The sequence below is a fragment of the Siniperca chuatsi genome, linkage group LG14 (genome assembly GCF_020085105.1).
Source record: "Siniperca chuatsi isolate FFG_IHB_CAS linkage group LG14, ASM2008510v1, whole genome shotgun sequence".
NCBI lineage: Eukaryota > Metazoa > Chordata > Actinopteri > Centrarchiformes > Sinipercidae > Siniperca > Siniperca chuatsi.
The window spans coordinates 3,424,923-3,446,752 of NC_058055.1; the positions used below are offsets into that span (position 1 = coordinate 3,424,923).

General features: G+C 40.3%; 1 protein-coding gene across 1 annotated transcript in view; it reads left to right on the plus strand.

Moving 5' to 3' along the window:
* Positions 1-21,661, plus strand: part of esama (endothelial cell adhesion molecule a) — a 64,639-nt gene extending 42,978 nt beyond the window's left edge. Inside the window, 7 exon segments of the mRNA XM_044222043.1 lie at positions 13,253-13,404; positions 15,291-15,492; positions 15,649-15,804; positions 16,897-17,019; positions 17,232-17,364; positions 18,238-18,498; positions 18,500-21,661. Of these exon segments, the coding sequence (XP_044077978.1) occupies positions 13,253-13,404; positions 15,291-15,492; positions 15,649-15,804; positions 16,897-17,019; positions 17,232-17,364; positions 18,238-18,498; positions 18,500-18,779 (1,307 nt within the window). The 3' untranslated portion in view covers positions 18,780-21,661.
* The last annotated feature ends 169 nt before the right edge of the window (positions 21,662-21,830 follow it).

Below are 21,830 nucleotides of genomic sequence, written 5' to 3' on the forward strand. Positions count from 1 at the left end.
TTGTGACCAAGACAAATACTGTACGTGCTTTCACACAATGCAAGGACATCAGGACCTTCCTCACAGTGAAGTAGACTATAGACTCTACATGTCTCTCTATATGTTTACATAGTCAGCGTACAGGATGAAGTCAGACAGTAAAGCATTCAGTATGCATCTGAAGTCACATTTGCTGCTGGAAAGGGAAGCGGTCCAGAATTTGAGATGTGTATCATAGGTAGATGGAAATGCATAAACATAAACTCGTGCTTGAACGCACACACATACTTCTACAGCTACAAACACACACACTGCTGACCCTCCTGGCCTCATACTATCTCTGTTCTCCCAATTAAGCAGATGCTTCCCTCCTCCTCTCCTCTCCTCTCTCTCTCTGTGTATCCAGCTGATGACTGGCTCGTACTTTTGCAGCTCGAGGACAGAGACGACACATTCTTCCTCTCCAAGAGTCCCACCGCTGTGTCTCTCCTTTAATTATACTGGAAGGAATGGCAGTCGCAGTTATCAGATGACGAGCTCTGCCTCGGCCTTTAGCCCTGAGCCCTCTTTCTGAACGAGAAGCTGTACAGTATGTGTTTCTGTGCGTGTGTTTGAGTACTCTTGTACTTCTATCTTTGTTAGGACCAAATGTCTTCATAACAATATTAAGATTCAGAAAAATATCTAAAGTGGGCACTTTTTTGATTCTCACTGTAATGGGATTACTCATGCATTATTTCTGTGAATGTGAAGAGTGAGTGGAGCATAGCTATTGTTTGGGAGGAAAGGTGGGAACACAGCTCATTTTTGCCCCAGAGCCCCTTAGTTAATCCATTCTTGGTCTGTGTCAAAAATACCTTTACTTAATAGGATACCTGGGAATTCTGAAATTAAATTATATCCACCACCATACAGTAAAACCACCTTTTTGAGGCGGAAATATTTGCACTGTATGTTGTCTGTCTTATTTTTCTGTTTGTTGAATTGTATCTATAGGCAGTACTTGGTTAGTTTGTTCTTAATGTGTGCTATTAAATATTCATAAACTGAATATGCATAGTTTGTACATGTTAGAGGTATAGGGTGAAAGTAGTTTTGTCTGCATGTGTTTTAGCTGGGACGGTGTGATGTTAGGTGTGTGACTAAATAATTCAGTGCTGGAAAGAGAATTCTGTGAGTGTGAATGCTTAACTAATGTACAGAACATAAAATAACTATTGTACATTTATATGTTATGGGTGGTTGGGAATGTGTGAAATTTTGTAGTAATAGTCCCACTGACGTGTCACACGATGGACACACTTTTTAGAGTCATACGTGTCAGATTGAAACACACACACATCATACACACACTGCTACTACAGTAGAACTCACTCGTTACAGTGTTGGTAGGATCTCTGGTGTCCATTGAAGATAAAGTCTGTTTAGAAATCATATAAAAAGAGCGTTCTTTATAACTCCAGATCTTGTCTCATAATCATGAGATTCAGACTTTTCTTCAGGATCAGAGTAATCCAGGTGACGTCGTCTGCACACTGTGAACAGGAACTGCTAGCAGCCAAAGCAGCAGGACTTTCCATGATGCAGATTTGATAAACTGTAAACTTACAGGCTGCAGGCTAAAAACATGGAGCTTGTCTGATACTCAGACATTCAGCAGGTTCATCCTCGATAACTTTTCATCAGTTTTCACCAGATTAGTTGTGCGGTGCAGGATAAAGCTTCACTGATGTTACTCAGCCGTGATCTGATATTGAAGCCAGACACCTTGGTCACTTGACAGTGGGGGGGAGCTGAAGAGCTGAAGTCAGGGACCGTCTTAAAAGTGCAATACAAAATGGCCAATAGAGCTTTTCAGATTTTTGTCAACAGCTTTCTCCTTTCTTTTTTTTTTTTATCATAGACCAACCTCACATTCATGTGGGCCTCCTCTGAGCAACCGTTACCTCTAGTTGTTAAAGAAAAGTCATGAAATATGTGTCAAATAGGCGTCACTTGCCATTTTTGCCAAGACAGGTCACATCTGACACCACCTGACCCTTCCAAGGAAGGAAGTAGAGCCGCTTACTGACGAGGCTACACTAATCTGCCAGTGAGAAATACCTCTGACTGTATTTCTGAGACTAGATGAACCTTTTCCAGCCGCCTGAAAGCTTCTGTAACACCTCGTATTGTCAGCTTCTTGACACATAGGCAAACGTGAAACTGCTACATGCAGACATTCATCTAAATATTAACAACGTGACATGCTGTCATTTGATCTAACTCCTGATGCTCACACATATTTTCTCCGACTCTGATGACAGAAGAACCACCAATACAAAGTCAGATCTGGTGAAATTGGGATAAGCTGTCCCATGAGTTGGTTCAGTAGTTTATCTCCATGATGGCATAGCATCACGTCTCCACCCAGCCTCCAGAGAGAGGACTCAGTTGTCCTCCACTGGGACATCTTTGTGACAATGAACTACTTCTCACTGCTGATCATCCAGATTATATCATCTTGTCCCCTTCTCTCCGCTCTGCCTTTTATTGCTCTTGTTCTCATCCTGTCACCCTCGCATTCTTTAATGAAGCTGTTGTAGAGTTCGATTTTTTTCTGAAGCTTCTTCTTCACATACAACATCGTGAACCGTTGTGACCAGATGTATTTGAAAGTAGGATGTAGAAAGAAACTTCACAACACCTTACCTCTGACATTCTCATTTTCCATCTGTTTCTCTACCTCACTCGCGTTAGCAGTTTACTCGAAGTAGCTGATAACGCTCTCAGAGGAAGTGACTGATCCACTCCACCCATCTTTTTAGCATGAAAGACGCTTGTTAAGCCCACCCTGCTTGGCCTCTGCTTTATCTGCAGTAAGGCATGTAAACAGGCTCAATCTGAAGTGTTTCCTGTAATTAGGAGATTGGCGCATACAGAAACACAATCACAGCCAACTATTTTCATCAAGGGAAAGAAGTGGCTCTGCTGTGCGCTCAGAAGAATGCCAACCAACTCATGTGTACAATATACACCTGGCTCTGAGGGTCAAACACTCAGCGGAGGAATTAGATGACCGTTTCATCCGATGTTTTCAACACTGACTGGTTGGCTCATGTCCTATCCACACATTTGCACTGTATTGAGTCCTTAACTACATTATAACTACACATGATTGCCTTTTTCAGAACACTGAATTCAACACCTACTGATGCATGAGTAATGTGTGGCTGAGCTGGTTGATTTCCAAAGAAACAGCTCGATTTTACTGTTGCTCCCAATAACGATGAAGCAGCCTGATTGTATTGTTGCTGACAGTGCATTATGAGCCAAACGTTTTGTTTTGCTACCAGGAAACCGTTTACAGTGGAATTTTGTGTAATATCCTGACCTCTTAAACAGAACTGTTTTTCCAGCTTTAATATAATTAGCATACTGGAAACCAAGTGCACACAGAATAGAACAGAATATAATAGAATAGAATAATTTTGGTGAAGTTGTAATTGAAAATGAGGTTATTATATAATGAGTTTTACAATAATAAAACTGGAACAGAGGTCACGCATTACATTCTTTACCTAACATTAGTTTGGTTGTTTTTTTTATGTAATTTTGCATACATTTGCCATATTGTGATAATTGTATATCAATATTATTCATATTGTGATATTAGCCTAGCCCTATTTTGTACAGTCAGTTGTATAAAACAACACAAGTTGTATGTGGCATTAAAGACCATCTTCAGTACATTCTCCTGGTTTTATCACTAGTTTTACTCACAGGTTGCTAGTTTCACACCGGTGAACGGCCGCGGCCACGTGTGTACTTCTGTTTTCATTCGTATAGTTGTATAAAGTCACGAAATGCAAAACAGATAACAAAGAAATTAACTTTGAAAGTAAAGTTACTTTATGGATATTTTTAAAGCATTATGCTGTTGTTAGAAATTACATACTAGAAAGTAAAGTATGTTATAAGCTTACTGTAAAATCTAAATCCTGCCAGAAATGTTGTAGGAAATGTATCCTGTCCTGACATGAATATTATAGGAATATTATCAAAATAATATACAGGGCTTGTGATAATATAGTAAGTGAAGTCTGATGTTTCAGTATTTGTTTCTCAAACCTACTGCTTTAATTTTTTTTCATGCAGTCCTGCTGAATATTCTAACATTTCCTGCTGTCCTCATGAACAATATTAGGCATAATCAATGGCAAGGTTTAAGTTTGTTTCTATGCACATGGAATTGGAATTGTTTTTGTTTTTATTATTATTATTATTATTATGAAATGAGATAAACAAAATAAAATAGAATACAACTTTATGGTCCACCAGAGTGGAAATAGTCTTTAGCTCATCAAAACATAAAAACACCTTAAGAACATGTAAAATAAGAAAACTGTGTAAAACACAGCACACTAGTAGAAAATACAAATAAAATACTTAAAGGTCCAGTGTGGAACATTTAGGAGGATCTGTTTGCAGAAATGGAATATAATATGTATAAGTATAAGTTTTAGTTAGCGTTTAATCACCTGAAAATAAGGTGATAATAATAATAACCTGTGTTTTCGTTACATTAGAATAAGCCGTTTATATCTATAGAGGAAGCAGGTCCCCTTCCACGTAGGCTGCCATGTTGCACCGCCATGTTTCTACAGTAGCCCAGAACGGACAAACCAAACACCGGCTCTAGATAGGGCTGTTTGCATTTTTCACAAGTTTCACGGCCACCATAGTTTCTCCTACACGCTCGGAAGGCGAGCGGTATTCAGTTGGTTGCAATCTGCAACTTCACTGCTAGATGCCACTAAATCCTGCACACTGGTCCTTTAAAACAAAGTAAAACATTAGCTCATTTTTTTTTTTTTTAATGCTTACTGCACTTAGAATAACAGACATTTTAAAAAAAAATAAGAAATGGGTGCAGTGGACACTTCCTTATTTTCAGCTGATATACTGAGGGCTACAGATTTCTGTCTGGAGCTGTAGATGAATATTAATTTGTCTGGAGGCTGATACATCTCAGCGATTAACTGGAATTTTGCAGATGGCTGATATTTCCGCCAGGAGTCCAGTCTTTTATTATTCACTCCCACTTTTTTCCCTATTGTTAAACATCTTTAACTGTTACAGTATCTCACCTTATTTCTACCAACACTTTTCTCAAATCAAATGTTTACCTTAAGCCGGTGGTTCCCAAAGTGGGTGGGTTTTTAATAACATTTCACCACATAAAAAAAATTGCCAATATTTACATTAATTATGTTTTATGTTATGTTAGGATTTCAAACATATCAAAACAGAAGAAAAAAGTAAGAAATGTCAAAATCACCATATTACAAACTTTGTTTAATATGCAGTTATGCCGCAGTTATTGACGTGACAACTCACGGTTGCTGGTTGTCATAGTAACATAACACGCTTTACAGTGTACAGAAGCACAGTGACAGTCACAGCGGCGCTGGAAAGATGTGACATGGTAAACAGAGCTCAAAGAAATGCAGCCACATCTCAGCCCTCAGCACAGTCTGACAGGACTGAAGGCCACCAACCAAACTCAAATCAGTTCTCAGATCTTTTACTTAAATAAAAGTAGCAAAACCATAGTATGTAGACATATACAAATAAAAGTCCTGCATTCAAAATTTTACTTCAAGTACAAAAAGTAAAAGTACTCGTTTCATTCATGCAGAATGGCTCATTTCAGAATAATGTATATTATACTAGTGAATTATAATTATTGATGCATTAATATGTGGGAAATCAACAATCTTGCAGATTGGTGCACAGAGAACAGACTACTGCTCAGCGTCAGCAAAACCAAAGAGCTGATCATTGATTTTAGGAAAAAGAAGGCAAAGACACACACCCCTGTCTACATCAGTGGAGCTGAGGTGGAGCAGGTGAACAGTTTTAGGTTCCTGGGAATCAGCATCACAGAGAACCTGACATGGTCCTCTCACATCTCCACACTGGTCAAGAAAGCTCAGAGTCGGCTTTTCTTAAGGAAACTTAAGAAGGCAAAATTTCCGTGCCAAGTTCTTATTAACTTTTCGCAGAGGAGCAACAGAAAGCATCCTGACTGGAAACATCACTGGCACAGGATGTGCATGGCCCAGGACCGGAGGGCTCTGCAGCTGGTGATTAAAACCGCTCAGAAGATCGTTGGTACCAACCTACCGAGCATCAGAGATATCGGTGAGGTGCACGTGCAGAGCCAGAAGGATACTAAAGGACATCCCTGTCATACATGAAAATAATCCCTGTCAGTGGAGTCCGACCTGCGGGTTGTGCTCTCTCTCCCCACACCCGAGAGAGAGGCAGCCGCCCCATCTGTTCCATTAAAATGTTTGCAACCTTTTGTTTTGTTTCGTTTCGTTAGTTTGTCCTTGTACAACTTAAATATAAGCTCATTTTGATTTTGAATTAAATGACAGAAATACATTTAACATATTAGCATATTTAAATGTAGTCAGTGTTTATTTCATTACTTAACATTGATAATATAATATGATAATATTAAATCTAAAACCGTTAAAAATGATAAGCATCTGTGTATATACATGCGGGTTGGGTGGCTCGGGTGCCAGGACAAAAAAAGCCCTTTGAAAGAGTGCTGTGGTGTGAAACGGGTTGGAAACCACTTCTTTAAGCCTACTATCATGTTTCCAAACATCCACCTTCCAAAGTGTTGACTACATAAAGTCCTGTTACAAGTGCATACTCACCTGTAAAGGCAGAAAGATGATTAAAAGCTCGTCCACCTCCTCATGAAACACCTTGTTAAATCAGACTTAGTGAAATTACCCCATTACCTCCAGTGAGACCCATCCAGACCTCATTACTCGCTCCATTCTCTTCATACTGAACAAACTCGCTCCCATCTGCCCTGCCATCAGTCACCATGGAATATTTAAAGCCAATCGTCATGAAGCCTGCAGAGTGTGTTTCAGACCTGCCACAGTGGGAAAGATTAAGATTAAGCCTCGCTGACCAAATTAAGAGTGAAGAGTGACTGTTATGAACGTGATCCCCGCGGCCTTGTTCGTTTCTCTATGTATCCCTCCATTTTCCATGCTTCCATACATTCATTCATCTTTTCCTCCGGTGGGGTGCACTCTCATCGGAATCAGGGAGGATTTCTGTCAGGAAATCTTCTTAAAGCAGCACTTGGCAAGATTTCTATGGAAAAAAACACACCAGCCTGATCAGGCTATGAAGAGCTGCCCATCCACACTAATGAGGGGCTGAAGATTTGGCCCATTTTCCCCGATGATCCCTGCTGGGAAGTCTTGTATGCACACTACAGGTCACAAATTAACAGTTTTAGAACAAAATACTAAATTTTCTACAATAGTGAGTAAGCATGCACCGTATCCGTGCAAAGCTGGACTGACCCCACAAAGACACTTAAAGGGATAGTTCAACATTTTGGGAAATATGCTTATTTGCTTTCTTGCCAAGCGTTAGATGAGACTATTGATAAAACTATATCTGTCCATTGAATATGAAGCTGCAGCCAGGAGACAGTTAGCTTAGCACAAAGACAGGGAGCAGGTCAAGATATAGTCTGCCACATAACCCCCCCATAAAACCACAATTAGTTATTTTTACACTTTTTGTACTGATTAAATTAACAAGATATTGTGTGTTAGTCAGTGAGCTTTAGAGGTGCTGGTAGGTGAATTCTGTTATCTTAGGACAGAGCCAGGCTAGCTGTTCCCCCCTGTTTCCAGTCTTTATGCTAAGCTAAGCTAATTGCCTGCTAGCTGTAGCGTCATATTTAGTGTACAGACATGAGAGTGGTATCGAAGAAATAAATAGGTATTTCCCAAAATGTCAAACTCTTCCAGTAATTCACTGACGTAGCATTTCATTCATTCATTCATTCAAGTCCAACCATTCAAACCCCACTTGCTGTTGCTTTAAGGATACAGGTCGATGATTTGGTTGTGGTGTCTTTCATAGCATCTTCCTTGTCCCAGAGGTTCTTATTTAATGTCAAATCCATTCCTCTGTCCATCCATCCATCCGTCTCTCTGAGACTTACAGCAACCACTCAGTGGAGTCAGTTACAGGCTTACTGCAATCATCAGAGAGCTGCTCCACAGTGACTCATTGCGTTTATGTTTAAGCCTCTTTCTGTCATCTATACATGTCCACTGATCCATCCATCCATCCATCCATCCATCCATCCATCCATCCATCCATCCATCAGTCAGCACCTCTCCAGACAAGAGGTCTGCTTCCCACTGCTACAGCAAATCTTCTTAGGGTCTTAAGAGCAACACAATGAATCTCTTCATCTTGTTTCCCATCTCTTGTCCTTCCTTTCTCCTCCTTTTTAGAACCCTTCCTTCTTCCACTGTTCATCTCTTTCCTTTCATCATCTCCTTCCTCACCTCTGTCTATATCGTAATATCTTCAGTGGCATGACTCTTTATTAGAAACCATGCTTTTGAAGGAGTATAGCCTACTTACACATTCTCTGTCTCTCTCATCACTGTCACTATCAGCTCCATCCGTCTCCACAGTGACAGACAATGATACCTACACCTACTCTCTGTAGAGATCTCTTTACATTGTGCATTGTGGTTCTAATTTCAGCTCTTCCAAGAAAGCGTAAGAGGTGTTCATTAGAAATAACATGAGGTCATTCATTTAATACTGACTCTTACAGCTGGATTTTTATTAAATCCAGGGAAAACCCAGATTGTAATCTTTTTTTCCAAAGCAAATGATTTTGTGCCAAGTTTTGTTTTTTGAATTAGACAAGTTGTATTTTAGGATGTTGCTCACTCGTATTGATGAACCTACAGAGAATTATCACCTGAAGCTGTAGCTCCCCTCGGCTTTTCGGAGCTTTATAATGACTTTCAGCTCATTGTTTAGCTGTCTGCCCCACAGCTTCTCACCGCTCTCATAGCATCGTTTTCAGACTACACTACCTGCTCAGCAGGCAGACACAGGTACTGCCTAGCTGGTGAACATGGTGGAGCATTTAGCAGCTAAACAGCCAGATATTTCCCTCAGGAGCTGGTGGAGACCAAAAACAGAGCTAACAGAGAGAATATTACGCTTACATTCATCAGGTGACACGAACATGACTTGAAATGAATGATAATGCTGCTCCGTTTCTGCTGGATGTGTAAATAAGCAACTGTTTGCTAACAAGTTCACCACATCAACTTTAAAGATGATGATATGTCAATGCTGTGCCCACAACTTGTTTTCACTGCCCCCAAGTGGCCAAAATAGCAGGAGCAGGCGCTGTATTTAAAAACTCAATCATTTAGAGCTTTATATGTTGTTTTTTTTAACAATCGCACCACACCACATCAATCTGTCTTTCTCTCTTTAGCTGACATCCTACTCTGTATATTATATTCAGTGTTTCCACCCTAATATTCTTTTTCAGAGGAAAGCACAAATTAAGCAAGTAGGACACTAAAATGCGGTTTCATTGGGACTTTAAAGTAGTAGGGAACTCTGAAAGTTGGTGGCCCCAAATGGCAGCAAGCCTGAGGCAACTATTTGAATACTGAGGACTTCAACACCCAGAAGTCATGTACCATAACGTTAGTAGACCAAGTTTCTTCTTTGTAGTGCCAGCTGGTGCAGAGTTAGTGAAGAGGTTCAGCTATCACTGATGGGTCTGGACAGAACACTACTTCACACTTTTGTATTGGACTTTGCACTTACATTTGATTGCATCACTTCCTGTGCATAGAGAAATATTCTTGTTAGTGACAATTGTGACACCCTAACGACGGAACTAATTAGTAGGAACGTCTTGCTTTTCCCAGTGAAGCAGGCTAATACAGTATGCATGGTACATGTGTGTGTAGAAATATTGTGTGGCTTTAAAATCACTATTTTTGGAGTACAGTGTAGTGGATGAAGAGGGTGTGTGCATGTAAGTGGATGTCATTAGTCAGATTTCCATCTTTTTGCATTAGCATTCACATGAAGGTCTTGTCGGTCACACTGGTTAGCACACACAACAACACACACAGAAATCCCGTCAATTTTTAAAAATGTGAATACGCCTGCCACATTTCTACATTGCATGTTTTCTGATGAACACACACATACACACTTAGAGCTGGCAGCTATGTGAGACTGATCAAAAATGACTCGGGTACATCTTTTCTCAGGGATGGAAACGGTACTAGAATATTGTACTTAAGAAAAAGTACTGTTACTTTAAATAAATTTTACTCAAGTAAAAGTAAAACTACTGTAAAAATGTCAAAAACAGCAGAAAGGCCTCACACTTCACTGAACGTTCCTCGGTGAAGGCAGGAGTCGCCTGGAGGATCCACCATGAGCATGTTAGCATGTTAGCATTTAATATTTAGCCAGACCCAGCATGCACCTGTTGGTCACGCAACATTGTGGGTGTGTTTGATTTAAGTTAGGCTAGCCTACTTAGCGTGCTCACCGGGTGGTGCATTAAATGGTAAATGGACTTGTATAGCGCCTTTCAAGTCTCCTGACCACTCAAAGCGCTTCACACACTACATATCACATTCAACCCATTCACACACTGATGACAGAACTGCTCATCAGTACAAAGAAACTAATTAATCATTCACACACTGAAGGCACAGCCCTCGGAAGCAATTTGGGGTTCAGTGTCTTGCCCAAGGACACTTCGACATGTGGACTGAGGGAAGCCGGGATCGAACCGCCGACCTTCCGATTGGTGGACGACCCTCTACCACTAAACCACAGCCGCCCCATAAATCAGTGATTAATTAAGGTGGTGCAACCTTTTTTTTTTAAATGATGCTGAGGTACAATAAAAACCATAACCCTAACCCATAATGACGTCATCCTTCATTTGATTGCATTGTTGTGCTACTGTTCACTAAGTGCTATCCCGGCCTGGTTGCAGCCGCTGTCCCCCCACACCCCACACCCTGACACTCGGCGAACGTCTCCGTGCAGAGCATGCATGTGTTCCAGCGTGTCAGCGGAGTGCAGAGTGTCACCTCGCTGCTGCTTTGGCTCCTTTCTTCTGTTCCACCGTCACACAGTTTATCAGGACCTTTCCATGTCACCTTTGAAATGCAGCGAAGTACAACACTTGTGATGAAAAGTAGCCTACTTAAAGCTATAGGTAACATTGGAGAAACTAGAAAGAGACAGCTAGATTTTGGAAGTATCCAACTGAAAAAATCCCACCCCCTCCCTTCAGGCCTCCCTCGAACACATTTTCATGCGCGATGAGTGCTCGGGCAGAGAGCATGCAGGTATTGGATGGGCTTATTACAGGCCTGTGACTGATACCATATTTTTTACATTTTATTTTCAGAGCATTTGATTTACTGATTGCTGTCGGGATGTAAAGAGAATTTCAACAAATATAACAAAAAAAGGCTTCTGAAATTACCTACCCTAGCTTTAAGTAAAAGTATTTTAAAAATACTCAAAAAAGTACATGTATACAAAAAACAACTTTGAGAGTAAATGTAATTCGTTACTTCCAGCAGGTGGAAAGGTTACAGATGAGAGAGAAAAAGAGACCAGGGGAGAGGCTATGTGAGGGGAGAGTGATGGAGAAGAAAAAGGGATCAAATATAGAACAAATACGAAGTTGCTCTGGTGTGTGTCGCCTTCCTCCTGTGCTCATCTTCTTTTATACCTTCTCTGTCTGATTATGTCGTTATGCTTGCTGGGATGGACATGGAGAAGTAAAAGGGCAGATGTGCAGCAAAATCATTTCTCACCAAAGGAGGAAATGGCATTCATCTGAGACGATGTCAAAACCCTCATTTACCGTGAGCGTCAACTAAGCACTAGTATTAACAAACACCGTCAGTCAAATATGTTCTGTCACACAGTTAGAGTGTACTTGAATGAATGCAAGTCATTTTCTTCACTGGTGAAACGCTGAATCATTTTAAAGTGGATATCACCTATAATATATTTTCAACAGAAAATGTGTAAATATAAACATGAAAGTGTATTTCTTGTTTGGTTCCGAGCGTAGCAGACGTGTCTTGGCTCTCTGCTGCCCCTCTCTGGCCATAAATGCAAACTACAGTTTCCTCTGTGTGAGCCCCTGAGCGCTTCATTTCAGGTTGTCTTCTTACTGTGCCACTTTACAGCCTCTGGTGGATTCACCAGCGCGCTCCTTGTTATTTATTTTATCTACATCATAGTTTAACCTTGAACTGAGATACTGAATGCAGTAATCAACTAAATGCTCACATAATATATATATATATATATATATATATATATATATATAGAGAGAGAGAGAGAGAGAGAGAGAGAGAGAGAGAGAGAGACTTCTACCTTGCAATAATGAGCTGAATCCAGGTAAAGCTCATTATTACTTCTTGGTTTCCCCTGTGATTAACCAGTACAGTACTGTGACAAGGAAGAAGATTGCAGCAAGATGATGATGATACCTACATTACATCTTGTCCTTTAGTATGCTGTGTGCTAGCATGCTTTGTGAGAAATTATTTTAGGTAATTTCTACTGTGCCTATAGTGAGGTAAATAAATACAGAGATGTGTATTTTGACATTATTAGTAAAAGAGCCTCTTTTTTGTCTGCAGTGTTATTTTTTTTTTGTTGCTCTCATATCAACGTCACATACAATCCCATATAATTCCCTCCGATCCAGTCTTTTAGACATGAAAAGTGGAAAGCTCTGTGGACATGCAGATTGACTTCTTGGGTGTCAGTTGTTCTGGAATGTGTTTCTGCTTGACTGCTCTGTAGCTTGATGACTAACATCAACTTAGAAGGTGTGTACTGTAGAATTATGAAGACTTAACCTCCACAAGTGCTCACCTGCATGGATATTCTCCCAGCTTTGGTTGGTAGGAACAGCATTTGTTATGCTTTTCAGGATGATGAATAGACATTAGATGTCTAAAGACATGGTGAGCTGCTGAAAACTCTTACCAATGAGCTTTTTTCCTTTTTTCCCACTGTATAGACTTGGCTTTGGCTTGACATTCACGCAAGAGTTCCAATGCTTAGCAGAAAATCGTGTTTGGATATGGATGCCATTATTATCATTTATGGCATGTCAAATCTTAATTTTTAGTTGTTGTTATGAATGATGTGGGATCAAATCATGACTTATCTAAATATGTGTGGTTGTGACATTTAAACATGAATCTGCAATGACACAATATGAAATGCTAAACATGTTTAGTACTGTGTCAGCTTTGCAAGATTCATTCAGATTCTTTCAGCTTTACACTGAGTAGGGATGAAAACCTGATCAGTTTCCTTTCTCTTCCCTTCCTCTATCCAGGCATACGGGCCCAGATCCAGATGCCCCAAACCAGTATGGATGTGATCAAGGGTCAGATGGTGGTGCTGAAGGCCTCGTACAGCCCAGGGCCCGGCAGTGACCTGAGCACCAACACCATCCTCTGGAACTTTGTCTCTAACAACACCCAGCTGGTACGGAAGCATAAGGAAGTCGTATGTGGAAAATATTGAAGTGATATTTGTGCAGATCTTGCTTTATATCCAATATACTACAGTCTCTACAGCCCAGCAGTAAAATCTTTTTACTTTGCCTTCTGTGGCTATAATTCATGAAGGATGTTTGCCTGTTCTTATACTGTTAATCTGGCAAAGCCCTTCCTTGGTAAACCCTTAGAAATGAATCCAAGACATAAAAAGGCTTAAAGCTTTCATACAAGCGCTGTATTATTTCTTTACTGCTTTAACACCATACTGTAGCAAGTGTGTTTTTCTGCGTTAGGAATTTAAGGCTAGGATAAATGTGTTTAAAATTAGATTATTTATGAAATCATTGTTGCGGTAAAACATGAAATGACTTGCGTAACAAGCCCAGCTGAACAACCCCCCTCCTCAACCCTGCATTGTTTTTTTTTTTTTTTTTTTACATATTATCTAGAGATCTGGCCGTGGCTCAGCTTACATATCTGCCCAGGTCAGATTATTGGGCTGTACAGATGGATGACCCAAAAGAGGATCACAATCAAAAAGAAAACAGGGGAAAAGTGATCCTCAGAGAGCTGGGAAAGACACGCTTGATTAAAAGTGAGGCTTTTGTTCCCCATGTGCCTGGACAGCCATCCAGTGTCGCACTCTGCTTATCTGTCATTTGTAGCCAAAAAGATGAATAAACAGAACAAACTCTCACTACCTCAACGCCAAACCTAGATGTCACAATCTCTGTGGAGAATTATATGTGTATGTTACCGTGATGCACAGCCATCCGCTCGGTACGCAGTCCAGCAGCTAATGCGAGGTACTCACTTCTGACAAACTAACTAGTTAGTTGAAAATTGGAAAACCAGTTCAGTCTTGATTTTTCCAAAATAAAATATTTTCTGAAGAATTTTCCATTTCCTGTACATCAAAACCTAACTGGCCTCCATGCAGACTCCTAAATAAGGTGGTATTGACTCAATTAGCACTGGCGTTTGAGAGAGTAACTAAATCAGGTCGTTAAATCCAGCTTTAATCAACTTCGAACGGTTTTCAAACTCAGTACCATCCTTTGCGTCCAGCTACTGTAGTTCAGGATGCTGCAGCAATGCTCAACAACATTAAAATAAAGATTATAGTACTAAGTTTAAAATTGAGTTGTTAGTCACAGCACTACATGGTCTTGATCTTGCTTACATATGTGAACTAAATCTTAGTGCATTGACAGTAGCTGCCCCAAAACTATGGGGTTTCCTCACCCCTTCTGTCCAGTGGAGCTCTGTGGTACAGAGGAAGAAGATATATCAGGCTTTGATACACACACACACACACACACACACACACACACACACACTTGTTGTGATGCATTGTTGGTTTCGGTCTTTTCATGGGATGCATTAACCCTGTTGAACTATCGTAGTGTGTACTACAGTAACTATTCAAATTCAGAAATATAAAATCTGTCTAGCTTGGATTTGTTTTCTTCCTGAACTGCCTAAATCTGGTATTACAGTATAATTATTTTAAAGGGACAGTTCAGCCCAAAATCAAAAATACACTCAGCAACTCACACCAAAACAGTCTGGATGGATAAACAGCGCTACAGGTAAGAGGGAAAATCAGTATTTTTGATTTTGGGGTGAACTCCCCCTTTAAACCCTAGGTTGATGGAAATGGGTCACAAAGTAGTACATGATTCTATGGGAAGACAATATGTGTACAAAAAAGTACAAATTGTGTTCCATGTAACTCAGTTTTTTTAGTTACGCAGTCATATTGACATGGATGTCAATGAAACTGGTTCCTCTGTTGTGCACAAATATGGACAAACGCTTTTATTTCCTGCTGATTTACATCTGACATTGGCTCTCTGTTCTCTTGTCCAGATCATCTCCTACACCAAAGGCTCCATGAGCGTGGGCAGCTCCCAGTTTAAGGGCCGCGTCGGTTTCACCACCAGCATGCCCTCACGCGACGTGTCGCTGTACATCAACAACACCCAGGAGTCCGACTCGGGACGCTACTTCTGCCAGATCATCATTCCTGATAATCCCGGCCTCACCGCTGAGCTCAGTCTGGACGTGAAGGGTAAGAAACAGATTCTGCTTCAGAAGACATTTGCTTCACCTTGCCTGCTGTATAGCTGTACTTCTTACGCTGAAAACTTGACTAAGAAAGATTGAATTACATATATTATGTTGTCTAATCTAACAAAATAAACATTTTGTAATCCTCTCGTCACAGTCCCTCCTGCTGTTCCTAAGTGCTCTCTATCAGGGAAGCCAGTGCTGAAGGGTAATGTGACTCTGAGCTGCACATCCAGCTCTGGGAAGCCCATTCCTCTGTACAAGTGGAAGAAAACCAGTCCCACCTCTGAGGTCTTCTTCTCACCCATGCTCAGTGAGTGGATAATCAGTAACTGATTATTATTATTCAGTTAGAAGTAAGATTTGTGTACCTGCTCGTGTTGCTGGAGTTGCTGAACAAGGAATCAAGAGTCTCTCTTGAGTTTTTGCATTATTTTCATTCTAGGAATCTGTGTGACGGTGTACATTTCAACGACAGTAATGTTGTAAAACAGTAAAAACTTGTTTAAAATGTTCATTATTTCAGATATTGTTTTGTGTTTTTGTAACTTTAGGATTTAAGAGAAACTTTGGACAGCAAAGCTAATCTGTGTGATTGTGTGTAGAGTTTTTATGTGATTATTGCCTTTTTCAGATTATTCAGATGGTATAAGCAATAGTATACTTTTATACTACCACTAGCAGATACAGAGAGAGTGCAGTTTTTAACCTTTGGACAGGGCCAGGCTAGTTGTTGCCACCTGCCTACAGTCTTTATGCTAAGCTAAGCTAACCGCCTGCTGGCCATAGCTTCAGATTTAAACGACAGAATGGTATTAATCTTCTCATCTAACTCTCTGCAGGAAAGTTATTCCCCAAATTAGTTTTGAATGTTTCAGTACTTGTTGAGTTGTTTCCAAACTTCGTGCTGCTTTCATTTTTTTATACAGTGTTGAATAATATAACACATCTCCTGCGGCCTTCGGGAAATATATTTGGCATAATCAATTACAAAGTTCACATTTATGTTTATTTTCATGTGCCCAAAATTGAAATTGGTTAAATAAGCTACTCGATAAAATGAGATGCTAAAACAGTAAAGTGGACACAAACAAGCTGAACTATTCCTTTAAGGAAAGCAAGGAATAGCTGCATTCAGTATAACTGACGAAACTGGATGTTGGGATGTTAGTAAAGGACTGACTATGAACTGATTTTTCTTGTCTTGTCTGTAGTCTTTCATCATAACCAACAGTATAATTCTGAATCTGATGTCAAATAAAGCATATTCATAATTTCCAAAGTCTAACGTGTCAGAGCAACGGATGCATCTACAGTCTGATTTTGTGTTGTCATGTGTGTGCAAATACACATGGAATGCTGTGTCTGCATGCATGCTTGACCTCCGTGTCCGATGCTGCTTTAGATGAGAAGACCGGCACTCTGAGGCTGAACAACCTGAGCAGTAACATGTCAGGGAAGTACGTGTGCACAGCCAGCAACTCAGCCGGATCAGAGAGCTGCTTCATCAACCTGGAGATCGTCACCTGTACGTAGCACACAACATCACAGGCAACCATCATATACACACAACTAGGAAATGATAAAAGGTGGAATCAGACTCTTTTTTCTTTGTTGTTAAGCTTAACCAACAGTCCCTTTCTTACATACTCATTTAAGACAAAACCAATATGTACACTATGTAGACATAAGTGCTTTGGTGACATGTAATCATTGTGTATCCCATGATTCTTCCTGTAGCCACTAATGTGGGGATGATTGTTGGTGCCACAGTGGGCTCAGTGGTTGGCTTCATCTTCCTCCTCCTCATCTGCCTTGTTTTCCTGGTGAAGAGGCGGAGAGACAATGAGGACGACATGGCCAATGAAATCAAGTGAGTTCATGTCACTGAAGTAGCCTTGATCACTGGCTATGTAGACATTTACAGTACAGAATGTTTTATAATTAAAAAATAGATTTCCTATAATGGCTGTCTGATGCCTTCCCAGAATCTTTATTTGGTTAACAGTATATGAGGTGAAAAACCTTTTCTCTGCTGGCTGAACTCTTTCTGAAATCACCAGAAAAATGCTACACCTTGATGCTTCTTACAGAAACTATAAAGCAGCAGGTGCTCAGAAAAAAATGACGCCTCCTCAGTGTGGTTTAAGGTTTGCTCTGGTTGCATTTGCACCTTTGGCTACACTTTATTTGGATCCTTTGTCCAACCAACAGTCCCAAACCCAAAGATATTCAGTTTATAATAAAAAAAGCTCACATTGTAGAAGCTGGAAGCAGCAAATGTTTGGCATTTTTGCTTAAATGACTAAAACGATGATTCGATTATCAAACGTTGCTAATCGTTGCAGCTCTAGTCCCATAAAAACAAAAATCCTCACAAAACAGTAATCCCACCAATTCCAGATGGGATTACAGATTATTAGTGTCGGGCTTGCGCACAATGTAACAACACAACTTAACAAACTTAGTTCACACCCCTCAAAACTTAGTAAGTGAGAGGAGTGATTTCTTGCAACTCATAGGGTGTAGAGAAGAGACATCAAGTCAGTGAACTGAATGGGTAATATCCATTATACAGTAATATGTATCTATAAGCTTGCTAACATAGGTTAACTTTAGCCACCATAAGCTTCTGGTCATACCAGACCAAGTAAGACTGTAGCAGCAGAAGCCTTGAGTGTATTGAACTGAAGTTCTTGTGCGTGCTGCAGACAGTAAATGGACTGTGTGTCCTGTCCACCTCCAGGGAGGACGCTCAGGCTCCCAAGCGTGTGTCCTGGGCTAAGAGCGGCATGGGTTCGGATATCATCTCCAAGAATGGCACCCTGTCCTCCATCGCCTCCAGCCCACACCACAAAGATCCCTCCCACCATCACAACAACCACCACCACCACCTGCAGCAGTACCCCCAGCGCCCCTCCTCAGACACAGCCTCCATCATCACCGCCACGGGCAGCACGGCCGGCTACCGACCGTCCCGCCATCATGGGGCCTCCACCCCACCCCACCCACTACAGCTACAACAACAATACCACCCTGCCGCGCGGACAGCCCGTCTCCTCTGAGGCCAGCACCAATGGGAGCTCCCTACCCAGACCAGAGCGCTACACCCAGCTGCCCCAGGCTCAGGCGCTGCCGCAGACCTACAGCCAGCCTCAGCTGCAGCTCCAGGCCGCTCCCTCCCCGCCACCGCTGCCCACCTCCACAGTCACAGCCTCCAACATCACCCGCATGGGAGGGGTGCCCATTATGGTGCCTGCACAGAATCAGGCCGGATCTCTGGTCTAACGCCTGCCAGCGCTGGCAAAACAGTGTTGTTGACAAAAACAGAAGAATACTGTCCCTTTACACTCTCAGAAAGGGTCAGCTGCTGAATTTTTTTAAAGAGAACGCTTTAAATACTATTTAGCAAAGAATTACATTAGATGAAAAGGTCAAATTCATTTATTGACGCTGGCTTTTGTGCCATGAAGCTTTCATGGCAAGACTGTCAGACAGAAACTGTTTACTTGCTTTAAGTATACTTAAGTCTTTAATATTCTGTATGCACTGTGTACATCGCAAACTATGTATATATATGATTTTCATACATTTATCCAGTATCCTCTTTTCTACTTCATCAATGCATTTCTAATGTTTTGTTTTTGTTGTTTCAAATTTAGATATTCAATGTTGTATTATATATTTTTCCTCCTGCCATACTAATTCCATAAAGTGAATAGCAAATGGATCCTCACTGGGGGCTTTCATGTGTATGCAAGATGAATATACAGATGAAATAAGAAGAGGGTTATGCAGGTCTGCTGTACTTCATCCGTCATCTTTACTTAACTACCTAAAGAAGGAATTATCAAGGCCAAAATAGGTTTAAGCACATTATATCAGTACTGTTCAGAGAAGAGAATGTTGCTCAAAGTGAAGTTAGTGTAATATATGAACATCTGTAAATGAGTATATTTCTGCAGCAGAGTTATGGCAAGAAAGATAAGACAACATTATACATATGATAAAGTATCCTAATCCTTTTTTTGGCTTTGCTTCTGTTGGTGGTTCAGCTTATAAAATGCTCTTAGACTCAATTCTTTAAACACAGATTAGCAAAAGCTTCTTATAATATTGAGCACTATTCAGAAGTGCAGTATGGTGACTTTGCTAATACATGAGTCCACACTTGAGTTGTAATAATTTAAAGTTGCCTGCAGCATTCAAATTGTAAATATGATATTTATTTTCTTTTAAATGTGTGACATACAGCATAGCATATTGTTGGCACATATGATACAGGTAATGTGTTTGCCTGCAACACTGGATACTGAACCAAAGATATACAGTATGTAACACTTCATTATTTCAGCACGCTCTCCTTATATTTTATTTTCTAGTGTAGGTCAGTGAGGTTTAATGGAAGCATTTTGATTCACTGCCAAAAGCTTCGGGCTTCAGGCTTTTTCTAGACAGACCTTTCCCTTTTGATTGACATTGCCAAGAAAGGCTAACAGGAAGCAGATATGAGCTTCTCTAAACAACACTGATGTGAAGGTGTTTTTAAGACTCTTGAAGGAGCCTAGTTAGTGGTCTTCATTTCCTATTATGAGAAGATGAGGAAGATACACCATTCCCCCTTAACGTTGGGCAAATTTAAAACAACCTGCAGAATACTGTGTCAGATATATGTTGGCTTGGCACTGCTGAACCCAAATAAGCACTGGATTTTGGTTCAAAACCCAGTTTCCATTAACGAAAAAAGAAATATCTGGGCATATTTTGAATACAAAAAAGAATTTGTGCATGATGCTATTTGTTCAGTCGGTATTTCTGAATATGAAGAGCTGTGTCTCATGATGCACACAGTAGATGACACAGAGGCACTATTCTCTGACAGACTGCTCCACTCAGTCAGTGAGGCTCTGACCCTGTTAACAATGTCAGCTTAGTTTTTACATTCAAAACATCTTTATTGCAGAGTCCGACTGTGTCCGAATGGCTACAGACTGAATGATCTTAGCACATTTACACTGAATGGTTCAAGAACTTGACATGAACTGTATCAAATCAGTTTTTCTATAAAACTTAAGCAGCGAAATCCAAGTGCTATTTTTAATCTTATTCTGGCCACAGGTCCCACAAATGCCTGTTTAAATACCATTTAGATTTGGAAAAGAAAAGAAAAACATATTATGATCACTGTCATTATACATATATATCCATTCTGCTGAACTGTAATTACACCGGAGCATATGTCTGTTGTTTTTTAGTGTGCACAGGATGTCATAACAACACAATTCTGAAATGAATCAATTGAAACTTGATGATGTTGAAGGGAAACATAAGTGCATCCTTTACAGACCCTTTCTGAAAACTGTTATCTGTTTGACACAAGCTGGACTGTATAGTGACAGCAAAATGTGCAATCGAGTGGTGCTGCATCTTGAAGTTTTGATAGTTTTGCTGAGATTTGTATTGTTTTTAGTACATTCGAGCAAATGGAAAGATTTCATGTGGAAAGCTGAAAGTGGTGAGGAAATCATTTTGGAGGGCAGGACTCACGGCAGGAGCCGAGTGCACCCTGGGTGTAACTTTAACACGCCTAGTATGGAGCAAGTGTAAGTTGGGAAGTCAGATGAGTATCCATGGTAATAATAACAGAATAAACAATGATCATACAACCAGGAAATAAAAACAGCAATGGCGGCGTGTTTTGTTTACAGAATAAATAACGAAAGGGCATTAAGACGCGAAAGCTCGTCCGTGATCGGACAAACCCACTGGACATCTATTCAGAGAGTGAGCTGAGGTTTCGCTTTAGCCCAAGCCCTGTTTGAGTTCATTCATTCGTTACTTTACAGCTACAGTTATAGACTCATTGCTTTAACTTGACTGGGTCATTTTAAAAGTGTACATTATTAACATTAAAATGTATTCAAAACAAGCCTTTATTTTTATACAGTAATGTATAAAAGCACATGAGCAGAGTTTATAAATAGTAAACGCTTCCTGAAGTAAAGAAGTGCTCACTGTCACTGAGTTATAAACCCTGATGGACTGATGTGCTTATTTAAACAGTAGGCCTAAACTGTGGACATTAATGTGCAGTGTGCTCTTGTATCCTCCATATTTATGTTCATGGAAAATGCTTTGTATAATATTTTCAATTAAAAGAGAAATGATCAGTTGTGTGTGTGTGCATGTGTGTGTGTGTCCGTGTGTGTGTGTGTGTGTGTTTTCCCCAAAGCTTCTCAAAGTAGTTACAATCACTATTGAAAGATAGTTTATATCCTAAAGTAATTATCCTAATTTATTTCCAATACTAATGTTAGTACTGTATAGGTATTTTGGTTA